The sequence below is a fragment of the Fulmarus glacialis genome, unplaced genomic scaffold (genome assembly GCF_000690835.1).
Source record: "Fulmarus glacialis isolate BGI_N327 unplaced genomic scaffold, ASM69083v1 scaffold17556, whole genome shotgun sequence".
Taxonomy (NCBI): Eukaryota; Metazoa; Chordata; class Aves; order Procellariiformes; family Procellariidae; genus Fulmarus; species Fulmarus glacialis.
In genome coordinates this window covers 37,500-54,854 of record NW_009218951.1, presented here as the reverse complement: position 1 = coordinate 54,854, position 17,355 = coordinate 37,500, and the positions used below count along the sequence as shown (strand labels likewise).

Here is a 17,355-nt window from a genome sequence, read left to right as displayed (position 1 = left end):
GTGTGACGATCGGGCCGCTGTGGTAGAGCAGCGGAAGGACTGGGTTAACTGATGTGGGGAGTGCTGGGGAGGTTGTTTGTGGCGCAAGCCCCGGCCTGGGGGATCGTGCTTCACACCGTGTCCGCGGGTGTGGCCTGCTGAAGGGTTTCCTGAAGGGGCAGGGGTGAATTGGAGGAGGACGGAAGGCCTGTGGGTACCAGTTGTGTGGTGACCCTGGACTGGGGCCTACTTGCACCTCATGGGCTAGAGCTGTGGGGCTGCAGGAGAAGAGCTTGCACCACACTATTTGGGGGTACTGGCCTCCTCCTTTTCTGTTTTCAGGGGATGTCTTCATTGTCCCAGCTGTCCCATAGATAAAGTAGGCTTGCACCTTCTGGCACGCCAGCTTATTGCCTAGTTTGGGATTCCTAATAACTCTGTTTTTCTCTCTGTCATCTTTCCAGCTGCAGGAGTCTTCACCACAGCCCACGTTACCATGGCCACCCACTTCTCCAAGGATCAGGAGGAGAGAGTGCGTAGAAAATGGGTTATTTGGGCTACTGCTGTGATGGGTGTCTCTGTAAAGAGACCTTCCTGTCCCCCTAATAACATGGCAGCTGGCTGTACCATGTAGCTTTTTGGAGGAAAGTGGCTGATATTGCTAAATTTCTTGTGCTTTTGTGCTTATGTCAGTGATGCAGATATTGTACAATAGTACAGAGCTTGCCTGCTTAACTAGACGTCTGGGGATATCCAGCACTGACACACTGATAGTATGCTGAAGATGTGCACTAATACAGTTGTACTCTCTATTACATAATTTTCCTTTTTAAGCATTGATTTTGTAAAATTAGCTGCTGAGCTGGCACGTGATACTCATAACTGATCTTGTAGAAAAGATAGTTATCCGTATGTTGGGTTCATAATTCATGCCAACTCATTTACTTGTGAACTGCATCTTAAACTCGATGCCTTACACTCATTGCTGTACAGGCTTGCCAAATTCCCTGTTACCTGAGTATTCTCTTATCTGAGTCTGCACTCAGCTTATTTTTATTTACCCTTCTGTTTGTGGTGTTTTCCAGATCAAGTGTGTTAAGGGGGACCTTTTCTCATGCCCCCAGACGGACTCATTGGCTCATTGCATCAGCGAGGACTGTCGCATGGGTGCAGGCATAGCTGTTCTTTTTAAGAAAAAGTTTGGAGGCGTACAAGAGCTGTTGGATCAACGTGAGTGATACACGTGGGGTGGACATGCAGGAGCTGAAGGGAAAACCTTGATTTCCAGCAGTAAGGGTATTCCAAGCTACTTGGGGTGCAGGGGGGGATTATGTAGTGCAGTGTAACTGTTTTAAAAATGCCTTCTTCATTTCTTCACTTTAGAAAAGAAGACTGGGGAGGTGGCGGTTCTCCAAAGAGATGACCGATACATTTACTACCTGGTAAGAGTGGGGCATCACTTAGGCACTTCCCTGTAACTAAACTGTATTAGATATGATGATGAGGGCTCTAATAGTTGTGAGTTTTTTGAGTATGCTCTTCTAAATAAGAGGTGTGAGATGTATTACTCAAATACTGGTAGTTGAGAAGGAGCCAAGCTCTCTTGTGTATGTATATTTAAACTTTAAATTGACAGAACTAGCTGCTAAGTTATACTATTTTAAGCTGTGAAACATTGTTCTTTTTCCCTTCACAGTAGTGATTCTGGGTGTGGAGTTTCAGAGTGTAGTGGAATGTGTTTTTTAAAAAAAGAAAAGTTTGCAGTGATCATGCCAAAGGCACAACTGACCTTTTACATTTATACTTAGATTACAAAGAAGAAAGTTTCTCACAAACCGACGTACGAGAATATGCGAAAGAGTTTAGAAGCCATGAAAGCTCACTGTCTAAACAATGGAGTTACTGACATTTCCATGCCTAGGTAAGAAAATTAATTACTGTGGTGTAAATACTTCAATATTTCTTGCATAGAAGGATGCTTGAGAGCTGATTCCCTGCTGTGAAAGAAGAGTTCAGGTATCCACTTCTATTCAACTCTTCTCTTAATTGTGCAAATGAAATTTGCATTTCCTAGTGTCTTTAAATAGCGAAACATACAGGCTCAGTTGTTTCCTTATTTTAACTGCGTTACGTTGATCTATAGTGAGCTGAGTTAGTGCCACAAAAATTGTAGCTCGTTGAAGGGCTAGTTATTCACAGCATGTTCCAAAAGAGGCCATTACAGCTGTTTTGATGTCTTATTTTCCAGGATTGGATGTGGACTTGACCGCCTGGATTGGAATAAAGTTTCAGCAATACTTGGGGAAGTGTTTGAAGACACAGATATAAAGATTACGGTTTACACTCTGTGAGCAAAAGAGTTTAAAGAGAGCCCCATTTCCCTTGCTTTCAGGAGTGGAAACCTCTTAACTGATGAGGGGGGAACTGCATGCTGAGCACATTACTCGTCTGAGCGTAGCTCACTCTTGTGTTGTCAGTGGCAGTGGCTTTTAACAACAACATCAAAAAAAAAAGCTCCAGAGCAGATAATTTGGGATGTAGTGTTCAGGGAGCCTGTGAAGAAGGCAGGGGTGTTGTGGCAGCCCTCTGGGAGTTCCTGGTCTGTCCCAGCAAGCCACCAGATGTCACTGGTCCTCCACGGAGCACCTGCTTGCACTAGAGCTTCTGCTTAAAGCTGACAGTTCCTGTGCAGAGTGAAATTGGAGCTGTCTGTTGTTTAGGTATTTGTTGGTTTGTAGTTACGGTTGATAATGATGAGCTGTGGAGCCCTGTCACTTTTTTTTTTTTTTAGAAGTTTTGCAATGTTCATATCTGGCATACAGTTTACTTTGTTCGTTGCAGGATTAAAAATTTAATTTCTACCTTCTGGCCACAAATACAGTTTTTTTGTTACGAGACTGTACTGACTAAGAATCATGCTGTCAACATTAAATAAATAGCTCTTCAGTACTCTGCTGTCAGATCGGAGCATGGTCCTTTTGAAAAACATACCAATGTCTGTATGTGTTGTGGCTGTATTCTAGAGGAAAGCTGGGTTTTGAAGGGGAATGCTGGAGATGTGTAAGGACACCTTCTGGGTACATTTTATACCATGTAATTGGTACAGTCTGCAGAACTCAGTTTTCTGAGAATCCACACGTGAATGACTGATGTGCTTTAAAAAGTCATAGTATGGAGTTTAAGGTTTGTTTTTCATATTTCTTTTTTACTGCATTTGCAGTTTAGGTGTTACATGTAGGTTGGTGTTTGATGTTACCAATAGCAAAAGCAAATCGGTACCAGGCTCAGTTCGTCAGACCATTGGTAAACACTTGATTTTTGAAAGTTCCAGTACTGAAGAACTATTGTACCCTGCATTTCCTATATGTTTGGTTTTCCCCACCCTCCCATAACAAATCTTTTTGACTTCTGTCATACTGAATGCCCAGAAAAATGCCAGATGCGTTGAATAAATGGAACATAACAGTTGAGAAGTTTTTAGCATAACATAGGGTTCCTAATTGGTTTTCATTATGAGTAGAATGGGTGGAGCGTTTTCTGTTCTGAGCATTGTGGGTTAATCTGTATTGTGTGGTTTCTTTGCTGATGCAGATCTGCAAATCCTGTTTGCGTCTTTCAGAGCTTCATATTATTACTCTCCCTGTTGAACATCCTTTGTAAACTTGTTTTTGGTGGATAATTGCTGTAGCTAAATACACAACTGAAAAAAAAAAATAAACTCGGTAAGACAAATAGGAATTTGGAGTATTAAGCTGATCAAGAGTGGACATCAAGACTGCTCATTGATTTAGTCCTTACGCTTATTTATGTTTGTTTTTTAAATCTAGTGGCAAAGAGCTGAAATCCACAGTGGCTCCACAAAGGTGTTCTCATTGCCACTTGTTTTTTCTGCCTTGAAAATTTGTGCCAGAATTTAGTGCAGTTGACTGAGGCAAGAGGCAGGTGCAGTCAGCAGTTTCGTGTGTGTGTCTGGCACCATTCCAGCTTGTGACAGTGCAGGAGAAACCGAAATGAAGAACTGATTAGAAGAACGAACCCTGTCTGACTTGGTTTCTTAGCTGATGAGCGTCCCTGTGACCCTTGTTTGGTCTGTGCCTTGTTTTATATGGAAAGCGATATGCCCATATTCTCTCTCTCTGTCTCCTGCACTTGTATGTACTCTTGAAATTTTTTTGGCATATAGTAATTCTCCCTTCTCATCATGCTGCACTTCAGCTATGAAATATTTCATACGTGGCTGTCCCAGGATGTCTCACTTGTCAGATTAAATTTAGGACCTCTTGCAAATGGAGAGGAAGGAATAAACAGTGCTGTAGCTTTTGCAGCGACTTCCAATTTTATTTCACTTCGCTTTTCCCAGTTTTATATCACAAACATCATTGAACAAGGGGAGAAGGTATTTGATGTATTTGAAATCAAGTACTTAGGTCTCCATCATAATTTAGAATAGACCAGTTAGCCCTAATTTAAATCACAGCTCTGATTATTGAGGAGGTCAGAGGAAGAAAACCTTTTTTTCATCTTAAATCCCTTTCTTTTTAATGTTTATGAAGTATGGATTTTCTAAACGCATTTATCTAATTGGCAGCTTTGTTCTAAGATCTTTTCTCGTAAAGTAGTCCCAGTATGTGAGGCCTACAGTCTTTCCTGTAGGTCCACTACAATCCATTTCTTTCAAGGCTTTAACCACACAGTATGTTGCCACCTTTTTTCCGATCAGCAGAGGCAGCATGGGTTTGTTTGGGGCGGGGAAGGGGGGCGAGGAACAAAATAAACCAAAAAATCCCAAACACCAACGATCTGTGTTGTATATGTATTTGTAGTCCATCAGGGCCTAGTCTTCCAGAAGTTGGTACTCCATCCTGTTGGAATCAAAGCTTTGGAAAGCAGGAGTGTCGCAGATGTCCAAGTCTGTCGCATCTCTCTTCATAGATCTTTTCTGAATTGGTCCTGGGGAAGGAGAAAGAGAGACATGTTAGAAGCTTCAAATGCTTTCATGTTTTATGGCTTAAATAGTACCCCTTTAGTACCCCTTAAAAAGAAAGAAGGGAATTCTGCAATGATAACTGTGATTTCCTTTAGTGGTTGTTTTTTTTTTCTAGAGGGCTAGACTTTGAAGGGTGGGGGAAATCTCTTTTTCTCTACATTCCTCTCACTGTTGCCACGTATGTCTTGAATATCACGCATGTGGGGAACAATGAGGTATTCCTGTTGCACCTAGTGACCCTAGTACCTTTTTATTTCTTATTCCTGGAGGTGTTTACTGTGAGGAGAAAAAGAAAAGCTCTAAATCCCTTATGTGTCTACTGTGGAGGAGCCCACTGTAGCGTTACTGCTCTTGAAGGGGTAAGTTATTGCCTAGGATTCTTTTCAATATCGAGGTACAGGCAAACCCAGCCAGGTACATATAAGAGTAACAGTAACTGAAATTGGCTCCGGATTTCGCCTCTAACAACCTGAAGAAAAAAGAGGAGTCTGTAATACTAATACAGGGAGCTAGGTGACCAAGTGGAAATCCTCACTCACGTGAGTTTCAGTGCAAAATCTCAGCCAACTTTTCCTCATAATACTGGAAGTTCTCTTGAATGTCCTCCCATGGCACGAAAGCCTTTGCTTCCTCTCCTTCCTCCTGTTCCACAAAGTTCTGCCAGACATACTCAAAGTCTTGAGGCTTCATAATCCTCAGCTTGCAGCCAGCTGACTTCATTTTTTTCAGGGCAGCCTGCATTTCTGGTTCTTCCCACATGAAGAGGCGCCCAACCATGATTGTCAGACGCAGGTTCTTGTTCTTCTTCAGGGTCTCGGTTATCCGATCAGCACAGGTCACACAGGGACTGGAGGAGACGTACCAGGTGATGTTGTAGCGGAGGCTTGAATCACACTGTGGTAAAATTGTGTTGAAGAAAGCCATTTCTGCATGGGCGGCTGCATGCTCGTCTTCCAGGTAACCCCGAGAAGTCACTGACTCTTTGCCTTGGGTCTCAACAACGTAACACAGGAAGGTTTTGTTCCTGCCTGAGCTGTATTCCACGTTCCTGAACTGGAATTTGAAAAATATGGCTGGGAGGCGCTCCCTATAAAGAGTGGAGAGGAGAGAAGCATCTCAGAGGCAGATAATAAAGGGTTATAGCATTGATTTAGTTCCTGTGTGATCTTGGACAAGTCACTGCATCTATGATGGCTGTATTTCTTCGTGTATTAAAAGGAGATGCCTTTTAATAGGTGCGTAAAAATACATTAAAAATTACAAGATATTCAGCTAGTCTTGCTGAGTGGTGAGGCTTCCAGGCCCGTTGTCACTACCTAGTCTTTTTCAATTAATTTTAACAAACTTGTACTGGAAATTTCTGGTATCTGCATTGAGGTATTTGAAGAGGAACTTGCTTCTGAAATGTTGTTTCTTGAGGCTATGATATTTACTGTTGGTAAGGAAGGACAGCAATTGGCATTTTCCCAGTCTTAATGCACCGTAGACTGAGCTGTTCTACTGTTTTCTAGGCCATTAATATAGTTCTTTCAGTGTGGTGTTGCAATATTAATCTGCAGGATCTGTTGCCCTAAATTGTTAGTATGATAACTCTGGCATTGCTAATTAATGTTTTACCCCCATGCTTTTGCAGTCTGGATTTCCTCTGAGTAGAGGCAAGCGTGACTGACTAGTTGCAGTTTTTACATGTTCTAGTTTTACTCTTCCAGTATCAGCTGAATACTAATATTCAGTAGGATTATGTTGTGACTTTGGTTTAATAAAATATCTGAGATCAAATCTACCTTTGCTATGAAAAAGTGTATTTCCCACTGAAATTTGATAGCTGTCTCATGGATGCTACTGATAAACTTCAGATACTTTTTTTTAATGTTGTGCACCTCTTCCATTCTGGGTTTCTAAATGAGCATGATCCAAAGTGAATCATCGCAGTGAGTAATGTGTTTGCAGTACTCTTTCACCCAAAGAAGGTAGTCTGCTGTTTTTTAGGGAAGTTAAAATTAGTCCCTTAAAATACTGTGTATGACTTTTATGCATTGCTGACTGAAGAGGTGAAAAAGGAAAGCTGCATCATCTCGTAGTACCTGTTATTTTCTAATGGAGTACCGGGCTTTCCTGATTGCTCCCTGTAGCATCTAACTGTGGAGTACATCAGTATAAGAAGTAGTCCTTGAAGGATGTTAGGTGGGAAGATGAAAAAGATAGTGCTGGCAACATGCCTTGTGACCTGCTAAATGCTGCAAAGGATAGGAGCGAAGACTGCACAGAGTAGCCAAAGCCAAAGTGAAATAATGAAAAGTAGTAACACAACATTTAATTTATTACACACTAGTAATCTTCTGGCATGTTGTACTCCTCTCATCTGAGCTTTAGGTGGACCTATAACCTTGATATTCCCAGTGAGGCGATAATGAGTCTTTGTAAAACAGTAAGTGTCTTATACATCCCTGTCTCATCTGTAGCCAGATTATAATGTCAGGCCTCTCCAGGGGGTACACTGAGCAAAGGTCAGGAGAGATTCTCAGACTCTTGAAAATTTTAATTGGGGAGAGCAACGAGGCTGCAGGAGTAAGTGGCAAAGTGTCGTTCTGAGAGGAAAGAACAATTTGTGATGCAACATCTCACAAGATGTCTCCAGAGACAATGGAAGTGAAGGGTATGGAAAAGAGTGAAGAGAATCAGAATCAGTATGTTCTGCTCGCTTAGTGATGTGGGAACCATGAGTGAATGTACTGTCAGTTCGCTAGTGGGAAATGCCAGTATGGGCCACAGTGAACACGTGGGATTGTTGCAGGTAAGGAATAAGGACTGTTCATGAAGAGCTGGATCTGATGCCTTTTAAAATTAGTGGATGTCTTTCTATAGAGTGCAATGGATTAAGCTTTGCTAGGACTGCATGAAACATCCTGAATAGCATGATATTCTATGCAAATCAGAGGGATTGGAACAGGAATGTCTGAACAGAAAGACCAGGGAACAGGCACTTAAGAGTTCTTCATGTAATACCTGGCTGCAAATATTACACTACGTACTGTAAGCAAATGGCTTTTTGCTTAGATAAGAATTGGAAATAGTGTGCTGTCTAAATACGTAACTCAGAGTAAATTATAGCTATTGCCAAGCTGCTTTAGCTGTGTTATTTTAAAAGTTTAAAAACAATTTTCCAAACAACAACATCTCCACTTACAAAGTTTCTCTTTGTAAATTTCACAGAAATTTCTCTTCAGTATGTGTATATTCCCTACTTGTCTTAATGCAGCCAGGAATTTTCCTGCTGCCAAAGTCCTGTTGCATTTTTGGCTTTTTAGAAAGTTAAAACATAAAAGAACACCCTCTCTATTTAATTTTTTATGATACTACAGTAGTGTCTAGGGTCCATTTGGGCCTGCTACACAGATTCGCAGTAAAAGGCCTGGAGTTATAGTTCCCACTTCTGTTTCGGATTTCCCAGCAGCATGGTTTTACAGTGAACAACTTCCCTTGGAGTATCAGTGTACTATACCAGCCAAATGGTGTGAGAGTTGATGCGGTTAGGTTGGCACAGTTGTACTTTGCACTGAGAGAGGAAGATCATCAGTCTTACAAATGCAACGAGATGTACGAGTCGGAACAATTTTGTTCATAGAACTGCATCTACACTGGGAATATCTATTGTTGCTGTCAGTCAAGGACTACCGTAATTCTTTTCACATATCGTTGATTTGTGACAGTGGAAGTTTAGAGTACAAGTTTGGCTTTAGAAATTTACTAGAAGGAGGTTTTCAGCTGCTTCTTAAATGGTATAATTAAACCCTTACATTGTTCAATTCTACTTAGATGAGATCTGCACGAGACAGGACTTAAACAATAGAAAAACCTGTTTAGGAGCCTTCCATGCTATTCCTGGTTTAGCTGGCAGTGTGTTAATGAGGGATGGGAAGCAGTAGTGTGCATACAGACTGTTTTGGTATGATTTGGTCTATGGTTCTCTGGTTTGCATTGAGAGTTTGCACAAGCCTAGATAAAGGAAATGTCCACACAATTTCTTGCACAAGTTCTAAACTACCCTGAAAGACTACTTTAACCTCCTTTTCGTAGCATTTTGACCTCTCTTCCCTTATGTAAGATGACTTAAAGTTATCTGTTAGAGCGAGTCTCATTTTCTTTAAGATGAATTGCAAGACTTCCACTGATTTTATAAAAGAGCATTGTCAGACCCTAATTTAGCATAGGGCCTCTTATTCCCTGAACTCCTTTCTCGTGTTCTTTGGGACAAAAAAAATTCACATGCGTCTGAGAATAGTGCTTTTCCTGCTTTATATCCTAGATAATGAATGGTTCTTTGGTTAATGATTTAATGATTCTTTAATTAATGATTTCTTTGAAGTCCAGCTATGTTTGGTCTGACATAAGCCACCCATTGCCTTGTTTCAGAGCTAAGTTTGTAAGGCTACAATAAGTTGTTTTAAAATAACATCATGTATTTAAATGTAGCACATCAGAGTCACATGGAAATTCATTCCTGATTTAACTGTCTTGACTGCAAAGCAGTTACATCAGTGATGAGGTTGGGTCTGTGTGTTTTGATGAACTGTTTAAACAGCAGCGATCTGTTCCAGGATGTGTTGACTCAGAGGTGTATTTAGTCAGGCCTTCTAGACGGATTTTATTGCTTATCATCTCGGCGTCTGTCTAAGATTATCTGGGATGTTCACCTAAATCTGTCCTCCTAGCAACATGGAATATGCATCAGCTTAATTAATACGTTTCCGATAAAGAATATAAACAAAGCTAAGGGTGTTTTCCAAGTCTGTAAGTAGCTGGCTGAGAGCTTGGAAAATTTGCTGACTGTTGACACACAGGCAACCAATGAGCTGTGTGTTCTAGTTAGCAAGAATCTGCTTAATCCCATGTAAACCAGAGCAGGGAGGACATTTTGGCACAAGCGTGAATTGTAAACTTCTGTCCTGACAGGGCTTAGCTGAGTCCTTGCTATGTGACTCTTCCCAGCAGTGCGGATTTGGGCAAGGTGTCTCTGGTCCTCTGAGTAATTGGAAAGCCCCGAAGCAAGTGATTCAGCAGTGAAAGAATGGGCAACAACAAACCGTATGTACCATAAGACTGCATACATACTTAAATGCCGTATGCTGCACAATCTCACCTTTGAGTTACAGCATGCTTGGCAGATGACCCTCATAATTTATTGCAATGTGAATTATTGTAATGGCGTTGTTTATTTGGGTAGATTAAAACTCTTTCCAAACAACTGAGCATCAAAATACATCCTTGAAATAGCTGTGTCAACTACTACAGAAAACTAAGCCAACTTCTTTGGAAGCTCAGGTCTAGCTTTGAATAGCTTCCTGGCTGTTCCTAAGTAAACGACCAATTCTTGGCAAGCCTATTTTCCCATGTTTGAATGACGGGTGGTGTACAAATGTTAATATTATACCTATTTTACCCATTGAGGCAGAAACCTCAGTCTGTAAGAATGGTACTGGACTGAACAGATAATGTGCTTTTAAGTTTGCTGAAATAAGGTACGCTGGAGGAATACAGCAGCTGCCCAGCATGACCCCACTGCTGTTGCGTGCTGGGTAGGAGAAGAAAATTAGAACAACTAATGAGAGAATAAAAGTGTGGGATTATCTAAAAGATGTTGTAAACTAGTAGGACATAATCTGTAGATTTAAATATTTGTTCAGTGACTATTTATACTATGGTCTTAGGTTATTTGAGCTGATAAAACAGTGTCCTTTTGCTTGCTCTTTGACAACTATTCACAAGTAAACACACTCATGCTGGGCTCATTGATTATAGAAAGTCTGTAATGATCAACTGTAACGGGAACCAAGGATTTATCACTGCTAGAAGGAGCCTCATTTACACCCTTGGGAAAGTGTAAATAAATGTGTCTACTTAAATGTCACGAAATGTACACAGATGGGGCTTATATTTATCCAGGACTGTGTTGAGACAAATATTGACAAAAAAAGGGGTTAATATTCTTAAACAGAGTGATGAGGTTCCCAGTATTTTTTGTGTAAGCCAGACTCCTTAGAGCTGTAAGCAACAGCTTGAAAACTTGGCTGTGTGTCTTAAGATGCCCCTAATCCAAGGGCTAAAACTGAGATGCAGTGTAATTGAATTTAAGTGCTTCCACAGTTGCAGTTACGTGTTTCCTCATAATTCACATAACTGGCTTTATTGGCTGAAAATTTGTAAATAATTAGAAAAATCCACACAGTGATCATACCAAGTTGAGGCACAGTCTGAACTCACAGGGTACCTCTTAAAATGAAAGTAAAAATTGCTGGATTTTTCTGTATCTCTTTCAAGGTCCTTTAGGATTTCTGCTTTACTTCCTTGTTCTCATAATTAGTCTCATTATTAGTCATAAACTAATAATTAGAGGAGATTTGGTCAGGATTCCTACACGAATTCACCAGATATTTATAAGCACTTTCCAAATAGTGTTGTGATGAGGACAGTATAAATACTCACATACTGACAGCTCTATGGTGCCTCACCAAATGGCTGATTACTTTCATTTCAGAAACGTAAACTCCTGTCTTGCCTTGGTATCAGCGTATAGAATGTGAAAATCAGCTGGTGCCAGCTTAACGTATGTAGATACCATAGCACAGACTTTAACTCGAGGCTTCCCTGCATCACCTGCCGCTCTTACTTGAGTACCTCTGTCCCGGTGCAGTTCCAGCAGCGCAGCTCGCTCCTAAGTCTCAGCAGGTTAAGTTTTCCTATTGTTATCCCTTTGCGCAAGCACATGTCATCCCTCGCTTTCTTGCTGCCGCTTTTCCAGAGTGGAAAGTCCTGTCAACTTCTGCAACACCTTTCCCATTTCAACAAATAATTTCATTGTGGGATTACACTAAGAAAGTATTTTTCATCCATGATTAGCACATCAATTCCTATCTGGGTCATTGGAGTTAGCAAGGAAGTTTGAAGATACCGCCCAATTCCTTAGCAATTTCTAATTGCAAATTGAGTGCTCTAAGGCTGAAAAATGCGATTTCTTCATTGAGATTCATTTTAGTGCATGTCTTAAGTGTCTAGAAGTTGTCACTACATGTGTTGTTGGTCCAATAGCGTATATAAACAATTTTTGGTGTCTTAGCTCTGTTCCTAGCAGAGGGATGTGCTTTTCTTAAAACTCACTGCTCTAGCAGACATATATTATTTCTATGATTGTGTATGACAGAGACCAAAGGCTGTGAACAACCCCAGCCCAGTAAGTGGTTTTTCAGAGCAGACATATTTTAAGAAGAAAATGTTTTTTTCACCCCTGTGCAGGGATGTAACCCAATTGTGTGAGATCAGACATAGGTGCTGTCCTGCTTCATGCATCGTTTTCAGAAATGCCAGCCAAATTTTTTTAATCTTTCTTACCAGTGACCATGTCACAGGCAGAAGGATTCCAAGTGGGATTTTAAGAGTCTGGCCTGAACTTTATATTCAAGCAGTTGGAAGAAATCATGGATTTGATTTACATGCTGGCAACACTGCCTTGGTGACTGCTAAGGGAGACCAGAGGGAAGAACTGTATAGGGCATCTTGCTACTACTAGAATGAGCGTTTTGAAATGCGTAGAGATAGCAGATTACACAGTTTTTTTTCTAATTGCAGCTGTCCATTATGTCTGACAGAGTTCAGCTTCCAGTAATCTCTGTTATATCTACCGCCTTTAAAGGCCAGGCTCACGGGAGCAAAAGGAGCTGCTTGCTGCTTTGCTGTCTTGAAAACTGCCTATCGTTTTGGTGCCCTTCTGCGAGTTAGGCTTTTTTGAAAGTCAGGTTCCAGCTGTGGGTGTGGAGCCCTTGAAAATGTGGACTTTTTCCTCATTTGAAAAAGCTATCCCTTAGGTCCGTAAAGAAAATCAGCCATAGCAGGGGTATTTTTCCTAGTCCACAGATAGAGAAACTTTCAGACAAGAGCCATTGATCACACCAAGAAATCAATATTCAGTGCTCATCAAGGGCCAATACCTTCCATCCTGATATCAGCAAGTGATCCCATCGCAGTCAGTGGGACTACTTGCACTGTAAGGGAATCGGTCAACGCTATAGAAACAGACCTGCTTGTATAAAACAAACAGATTTGTCTGCCTGCCCGGTGTGATTCCATCCTCCGTAAAACTCGGTGAAACTTTTAACAAAATCCCACAATAATGAAAGCCGTACTTACATCGTTTAAAAATACTCAGAAGTGCACTGGCTGAAGATACCATCTTTAATTACCCAACATAAGAGCTGAGGCAGAGACCTTTGACCATCCCCGCTTCACTCTTTTGCACCCTCATATTTATATCTAAACCTCTTACCCTGTCACAATTTCAAACGGTGGCAGGTCTTCCCGCTTCAACTTCTTCTTCTTTTTTTCCTCACCCTCTTCTGCGTTGTCAGGTTCACCATTCTGGGTGTTGCTGGGCTCCTCCTGCATTTCTGCCATCTTCTTGAGTATAGGGGTATTAAGTTATGGCCACTAGGGAAAAAAAAGAGCAATTTCTGAGAGCTCTAAGGGAGAGGAGACAGCAGAGGGAGGAGGGAAAAACAGAGCTGGGAGTTCCTGCACTAGGCACAGTTGTCAGGAGCTAAATATGGAACAAAGCAGCAATGATAGAGGCTGGATGGGGTAGGATAACCCAGGGCTCTCAGATGTCGCCTCCTTCCCTGGCTTTCTCTAGGTCTTTTTAACAATCCCTCTTGCTCCCCTTTTAATTTAAAATTAAGTGACGACTTCATTGTGGGCGGGTTAAGCAATGAATGGAAAATCCTGGAAGCATGAGTATCTATTTATCCGTTAGTGTGACAGATAGCTGGCAAGATGCAGAGCTGGCAGCTTCTCCATCTACCTTTTGCCAGTTTATTACACTGCTGACCTTGAAGGACCACTGTTTTGGCTCAGGCAAGAGGGGAAAGGGGCAGTCCCCATTTGGTTTGCTGAAAAATCCCCATTGGTGGTGGATTTGGCCTCATGGGCCACCTGGAGCATGGCAGCAGGATTGCTCAGAGGAGCAGGAGACCTACCTTTCCTTCCACCCTGCTCGTCCATGCAGGGACACTGAAAACAGGACCTGAACAGGACGAAATCTTGCTTGTTGAAGTTGGTGTCAAATCATACTGGTGTAAATGCAAACCAGAACCTTCTCCCAGACGTTTTAAAGTCAGCCTTGTAATGCACAGTGGGGCAGTATTCCTGGTGCAGGGCAATTCCAAGTGCATGTGCTGAGCATCTGCCCATTGTTCTGTATTTTTTCTCTCTGTTGCCTGAATGTTTGAAAAGCACCTAGCGTACTGGGAGCAATAGCATAGCTAGGTAAGAGTAAGCATTTGAAAACTGCCGGGCTGGGTGATTCTTGCAGTATTTCTTTGTTTCTTTCACCTTTGCTGCCGCAGAGGATGCAGATGTTGAACGAGTGATTGCACTGGAGCCAAAGCATCAGACAGATGAGAGCCTGTGGTGGAGGTGTGATGAGAAGTGAAGTGTGTGTGGTTATGCAGTAATGACTGGGACTGGTGTCAGCAGTTTGCCGAGGACAGAGTACTGGAGGCATTCTGGTAAGATACTTACTGGGATTTGCCTGAACTATTGTGGGTGTGGAATCTGCCTTTCATACAACGAGAAATGAGAAGGATTGTAAAGATTTTATTGACACAGGTTTGGGATGTTTGGTTTGCTCTTGCTGTATCAAGCAGATTTCTTGAACAGGCTGTGGTAACTTAGAAGGATACTCAGGGGTAATGTAGCTTTCACGTGAGCTCTAAAAAGAGTTTTATATGTTTGGGTTGGGGGGGTTCTCTTTTTTTTTTTTTCTTCAGGATTATGTGAAATTCTTCCAATTTCTCATTCTAAATTTAAATCATTTTAAGTTTGTATAAATCCCATGTGAGCCAAGCCTAATGAAAACCTGAGTAAGATTTTTCTCAGACTAATCCTGCTATGCCATGAGGGTGAAAGTAAATGGAAAATGTGTAGCTATGCAGAACTTGTGTTTTAGCCAAAGCATATTGGAAATCAGATCTCCAGTATCTTGGGTTCTGCACTTAGTTCAGAACCCACTGTCATCAAGATTTGGATAAATATGAAATATTAAGCTATATTTGATTGAGTATTCAGTCTGTACTTAGTGGAAAACCTGCTCTTAGTTTGAGGAGGATAAACTGTATTCCATAGAAATCAAATAGGTGTGAATACCTGCTTTCAGGCCAAACTCAGTCTTTGTGATACTGTTGTAGTCAGCTCTTTACAACTTTAGAGGGGTCTGCACTATCACAAAGTGAAATAAATTTATGCCACTGGGCAGATAATATATTATCATAGATAATTTATTCTGGCTACTCTTTCAAGCCTGCCTTTCTGTGCTACAATATCCTTTGTAGCTTTTTATTAGTAACATCATGGAAATGCAGTCATTCTGGGGACAGAACACCCCCCCTTTACTCCCACACTGTTTGCTAGTGATGAGAAGTTGTTTATTTGATGACTGACACAGCTGGCATGGAGAGTATTGTGACAACAGCGCAGTCAAGGATTTAACAAGTTCCAAGACATCCTATCCGTGGAACATATATCTTTCATTTTCATGGTGCAGAATTGTATTTATTTTTAAGCTTAAAATACTTTCCTGAAGGGCAGGTGTAGTGTTTTTCCTCTTGCATGGTAACTATGCTCAAATTCCAACTCCCCTGTCCAATTACTCTCACCTTTGACATTTCAGGCAGTGTTTTTGGGGATGGGAATCCTCTCTTAATGAGTGACAGCTTGTTTCCTTCTTACCCTTATACTTTAAAGAAGCATTCCAGCCCCTCTTCAGTCCCTCTGACCCACTTTTCTTTATTTTTGGAAGCTCTTGACAGCTAGGATCCCATCTTTCCTGCAGCCTTTAGCTTTCACTGGCCTGGCCCCTCTGCAGGGTTCAGGGCTGAGCTCTAATCTAATCTCGGGAATGTGGCACTGAGGCTCTACCTCTATCCAGCCCTTCCCCAGCTGCTTCGCAGCTCCATCTAGGGCAGTGCACTAAATAGTCATGACCCACCCCCTGCAGCGTCTGCCTGTGCCAAAAATATAAAGGGACGCCACCGAGTTGCTGTCAATCTGACATTTTGCGTTAGAGCCATAGGAATGAAAGCTTTGATCAATTTTGTTGGGTTGTTTTTAAGTGACCCTAGTTCCCCCAAAGCGCACACATGTGTACAAGAGCGTGCGTGCATGGGCCTAATGACTGAAGCCAGTGATGGAAATTTTTTTCCGTCAGCTAGTTCAGAGAAGGAGCTGGGGCATGGGTGCTGAGAGGTGCCAGGGATGCGACTAGCCTCACGTAGGGACCTCCCAATGGCACTTCGGTTAACTAAAATCATGGCACTTGACAACCAGCATTTTTATTGAGGCTTCCCTCCACCCTGCCCCTCTCCCCACTGATTTAATGGTTTATTTAGCTGACTATGAATTTCGTTCTGCTCGGAGAGCCCTGCGCAGCGGAATCACACAAGAGAAGAGGCAGAAGAGATCCGCACACATGTCGGGTCTCGCGCAGGGAGAATGAGGATCAGCCCCTCGCCTCTCCCCATTCGCTCCCCCGCAGCAAGGGCTAAACCATGCTCGTTTCCAGCAGAGCCCCATGGCCTCTCCCCATACCCAGCACGCTGGATGCAGCCGGTAGGTGCGGACTCTTCCCTCGTAGGTAATCCTGTTCAGCAGCTGCCCCTCATGCGTGGGGGAACCTCCAACGGAGTGACCGCAACCCTGCACCGCAGCCACAGGATCGGCCATTGAGCTGACCCCATCTTAGTGGCACAAATCCAAGCTATGGTTTCCTGCCCGAGCCCGTCTTCCATCCCATGACAGATGTGTCCTGCAACATCTGGCAGTCTCTGTCCCTCTGTTTTAAAAGGTCTGGCTTCACTGTGTCGGGACATCGAGGCCAGAATGCCTGAGCAGAGCTAGATGAAGTAATGGGGAGGAGTAGACCTCAGAGGCACTAACCTGCAGAAAGATTTTAAGAGCTGTCTGCATGGGAACGCTGCCAGCAAAGGTGACTGCTAGCAAGGCAAGGCTAAGATGACAACCCATTCTAGAAGAAGCTTTCTGGCTTTGCTGGAGTATTGGATATTAAGGTCTGATCCTGCATCCATCCAAGTCCAGAAGAGTTTCTCCACTGACTTTAGAGGCATCTCTGAACAATCTGATGACATTTTCCCCATCTTAAACAAGTATCTCACATAGAAAGTACTGTATTCCCTTGACCTATCTCCCAGGCAGGTCATCTGCTGTTCCTCTAATTGCAGCAGGAGTTACTTTCCTGAAGTTAAAATGGCTCGTTTCCTTTCCTGATCACAAAGGGGCAGTAGAAGAGACCTGGCTGTGAAAGTCCTTGCCAGGAAAAGGAGGCTTTT

The 17,355-nt window shown here is 42.3% G+C and overlaps 2 protein-coding genes across 2 annotated transcripts; one reads left to right on the top strand and one right to left on the bottom strand.

The window, feature by feature from the left end:
* Positions 1-51: 51 nt before the first annotated feature.
* On the top strand, positions 52-2,505 carry OARD1 (O-acyl-ADP-ribose deacylase 1). The gene is made up of 6 exons (XM_009580213.1): positions 52-127; positions 444-511; positions 1,065-1,209; positions 1,363-1,421; positions 1,788-1,900; positions 2,228-2,505. Exons 1-6 carry the CDS (start codon positions 52-54, stop codon positions 2,328-2,330), a joined length of 564 nt encoding a protein of 187 aa, XP_009578508.1. The 3' UTR covers positions 2,331-2,505.
* Positions 2,506-4,793: 2,288 nt separating this feature from the next.
* On the bottom strand, positions 4,794-13,622 carry APOBEC2 (apolipoprotein B mRNA editing enzyme, catalytic polypeptide-like 2). The gene is made up of 3 exons (XM_009580212.1): positions 13,284-13,622; positions 5,506-6,053; positions 4,794-4,929 (listed from the first exon to the last, which is right to left on the bottom strand). The coding sequence occupies exons 1-2, from the start codon at positions 13,409-13,411 to the stop codon at positions 5,513-5,515; spliced, it is 669 nt and encodes a 222-aa protein (XP_009578507.1). The 5' UTR covers positions 13,412-13,622; the 3' UTR covers positions 4,794-4,929; positions 5,506-5,512.
* Between the last annotated feature and the right edge of the window lie 3,733 nt (positions 13,623-17,355).

Bases quoted from the DNA above. Each gene is read 5' to 3' on its own strand.
- OARD1 (XM_009580213.1), top strand. From the start codon at position 52: ATGTGGGGAGTGCTGGGGAGGTTGTTTGTGGCGCAAGCCCCGGCCTGG. The intron at 512-1,064 runs GTGCGTAGAAAA...GGTGTTTTCCAG, and splicing joins CCAAGGATCAGGAGGAGAGA to ATCAAGTGTGTTAAGGGGGA. The intron at 1,422-1,787 runs GTAAGAGTGGGG...ATTTATACTTAG, and splicing joins ACCGATACATTTACTACCTG to ATTACAAAGAAGAAAGTTTC.
- APOBEC2 (XM_009580212.1), bottom strand. From the start codon at position 13,411: ATGGCAGAAATGCAGGAGGAGCCCAGCAACACCCAGAATGGTGAACCT. The intron at 6,054-13,283 runs GTAAGAGGTTTA...CACTCTTTATAG, and splicing joins CCGTTTGAAATTGTGACAGG to GGAGCGCCTCCCAGCCATAT.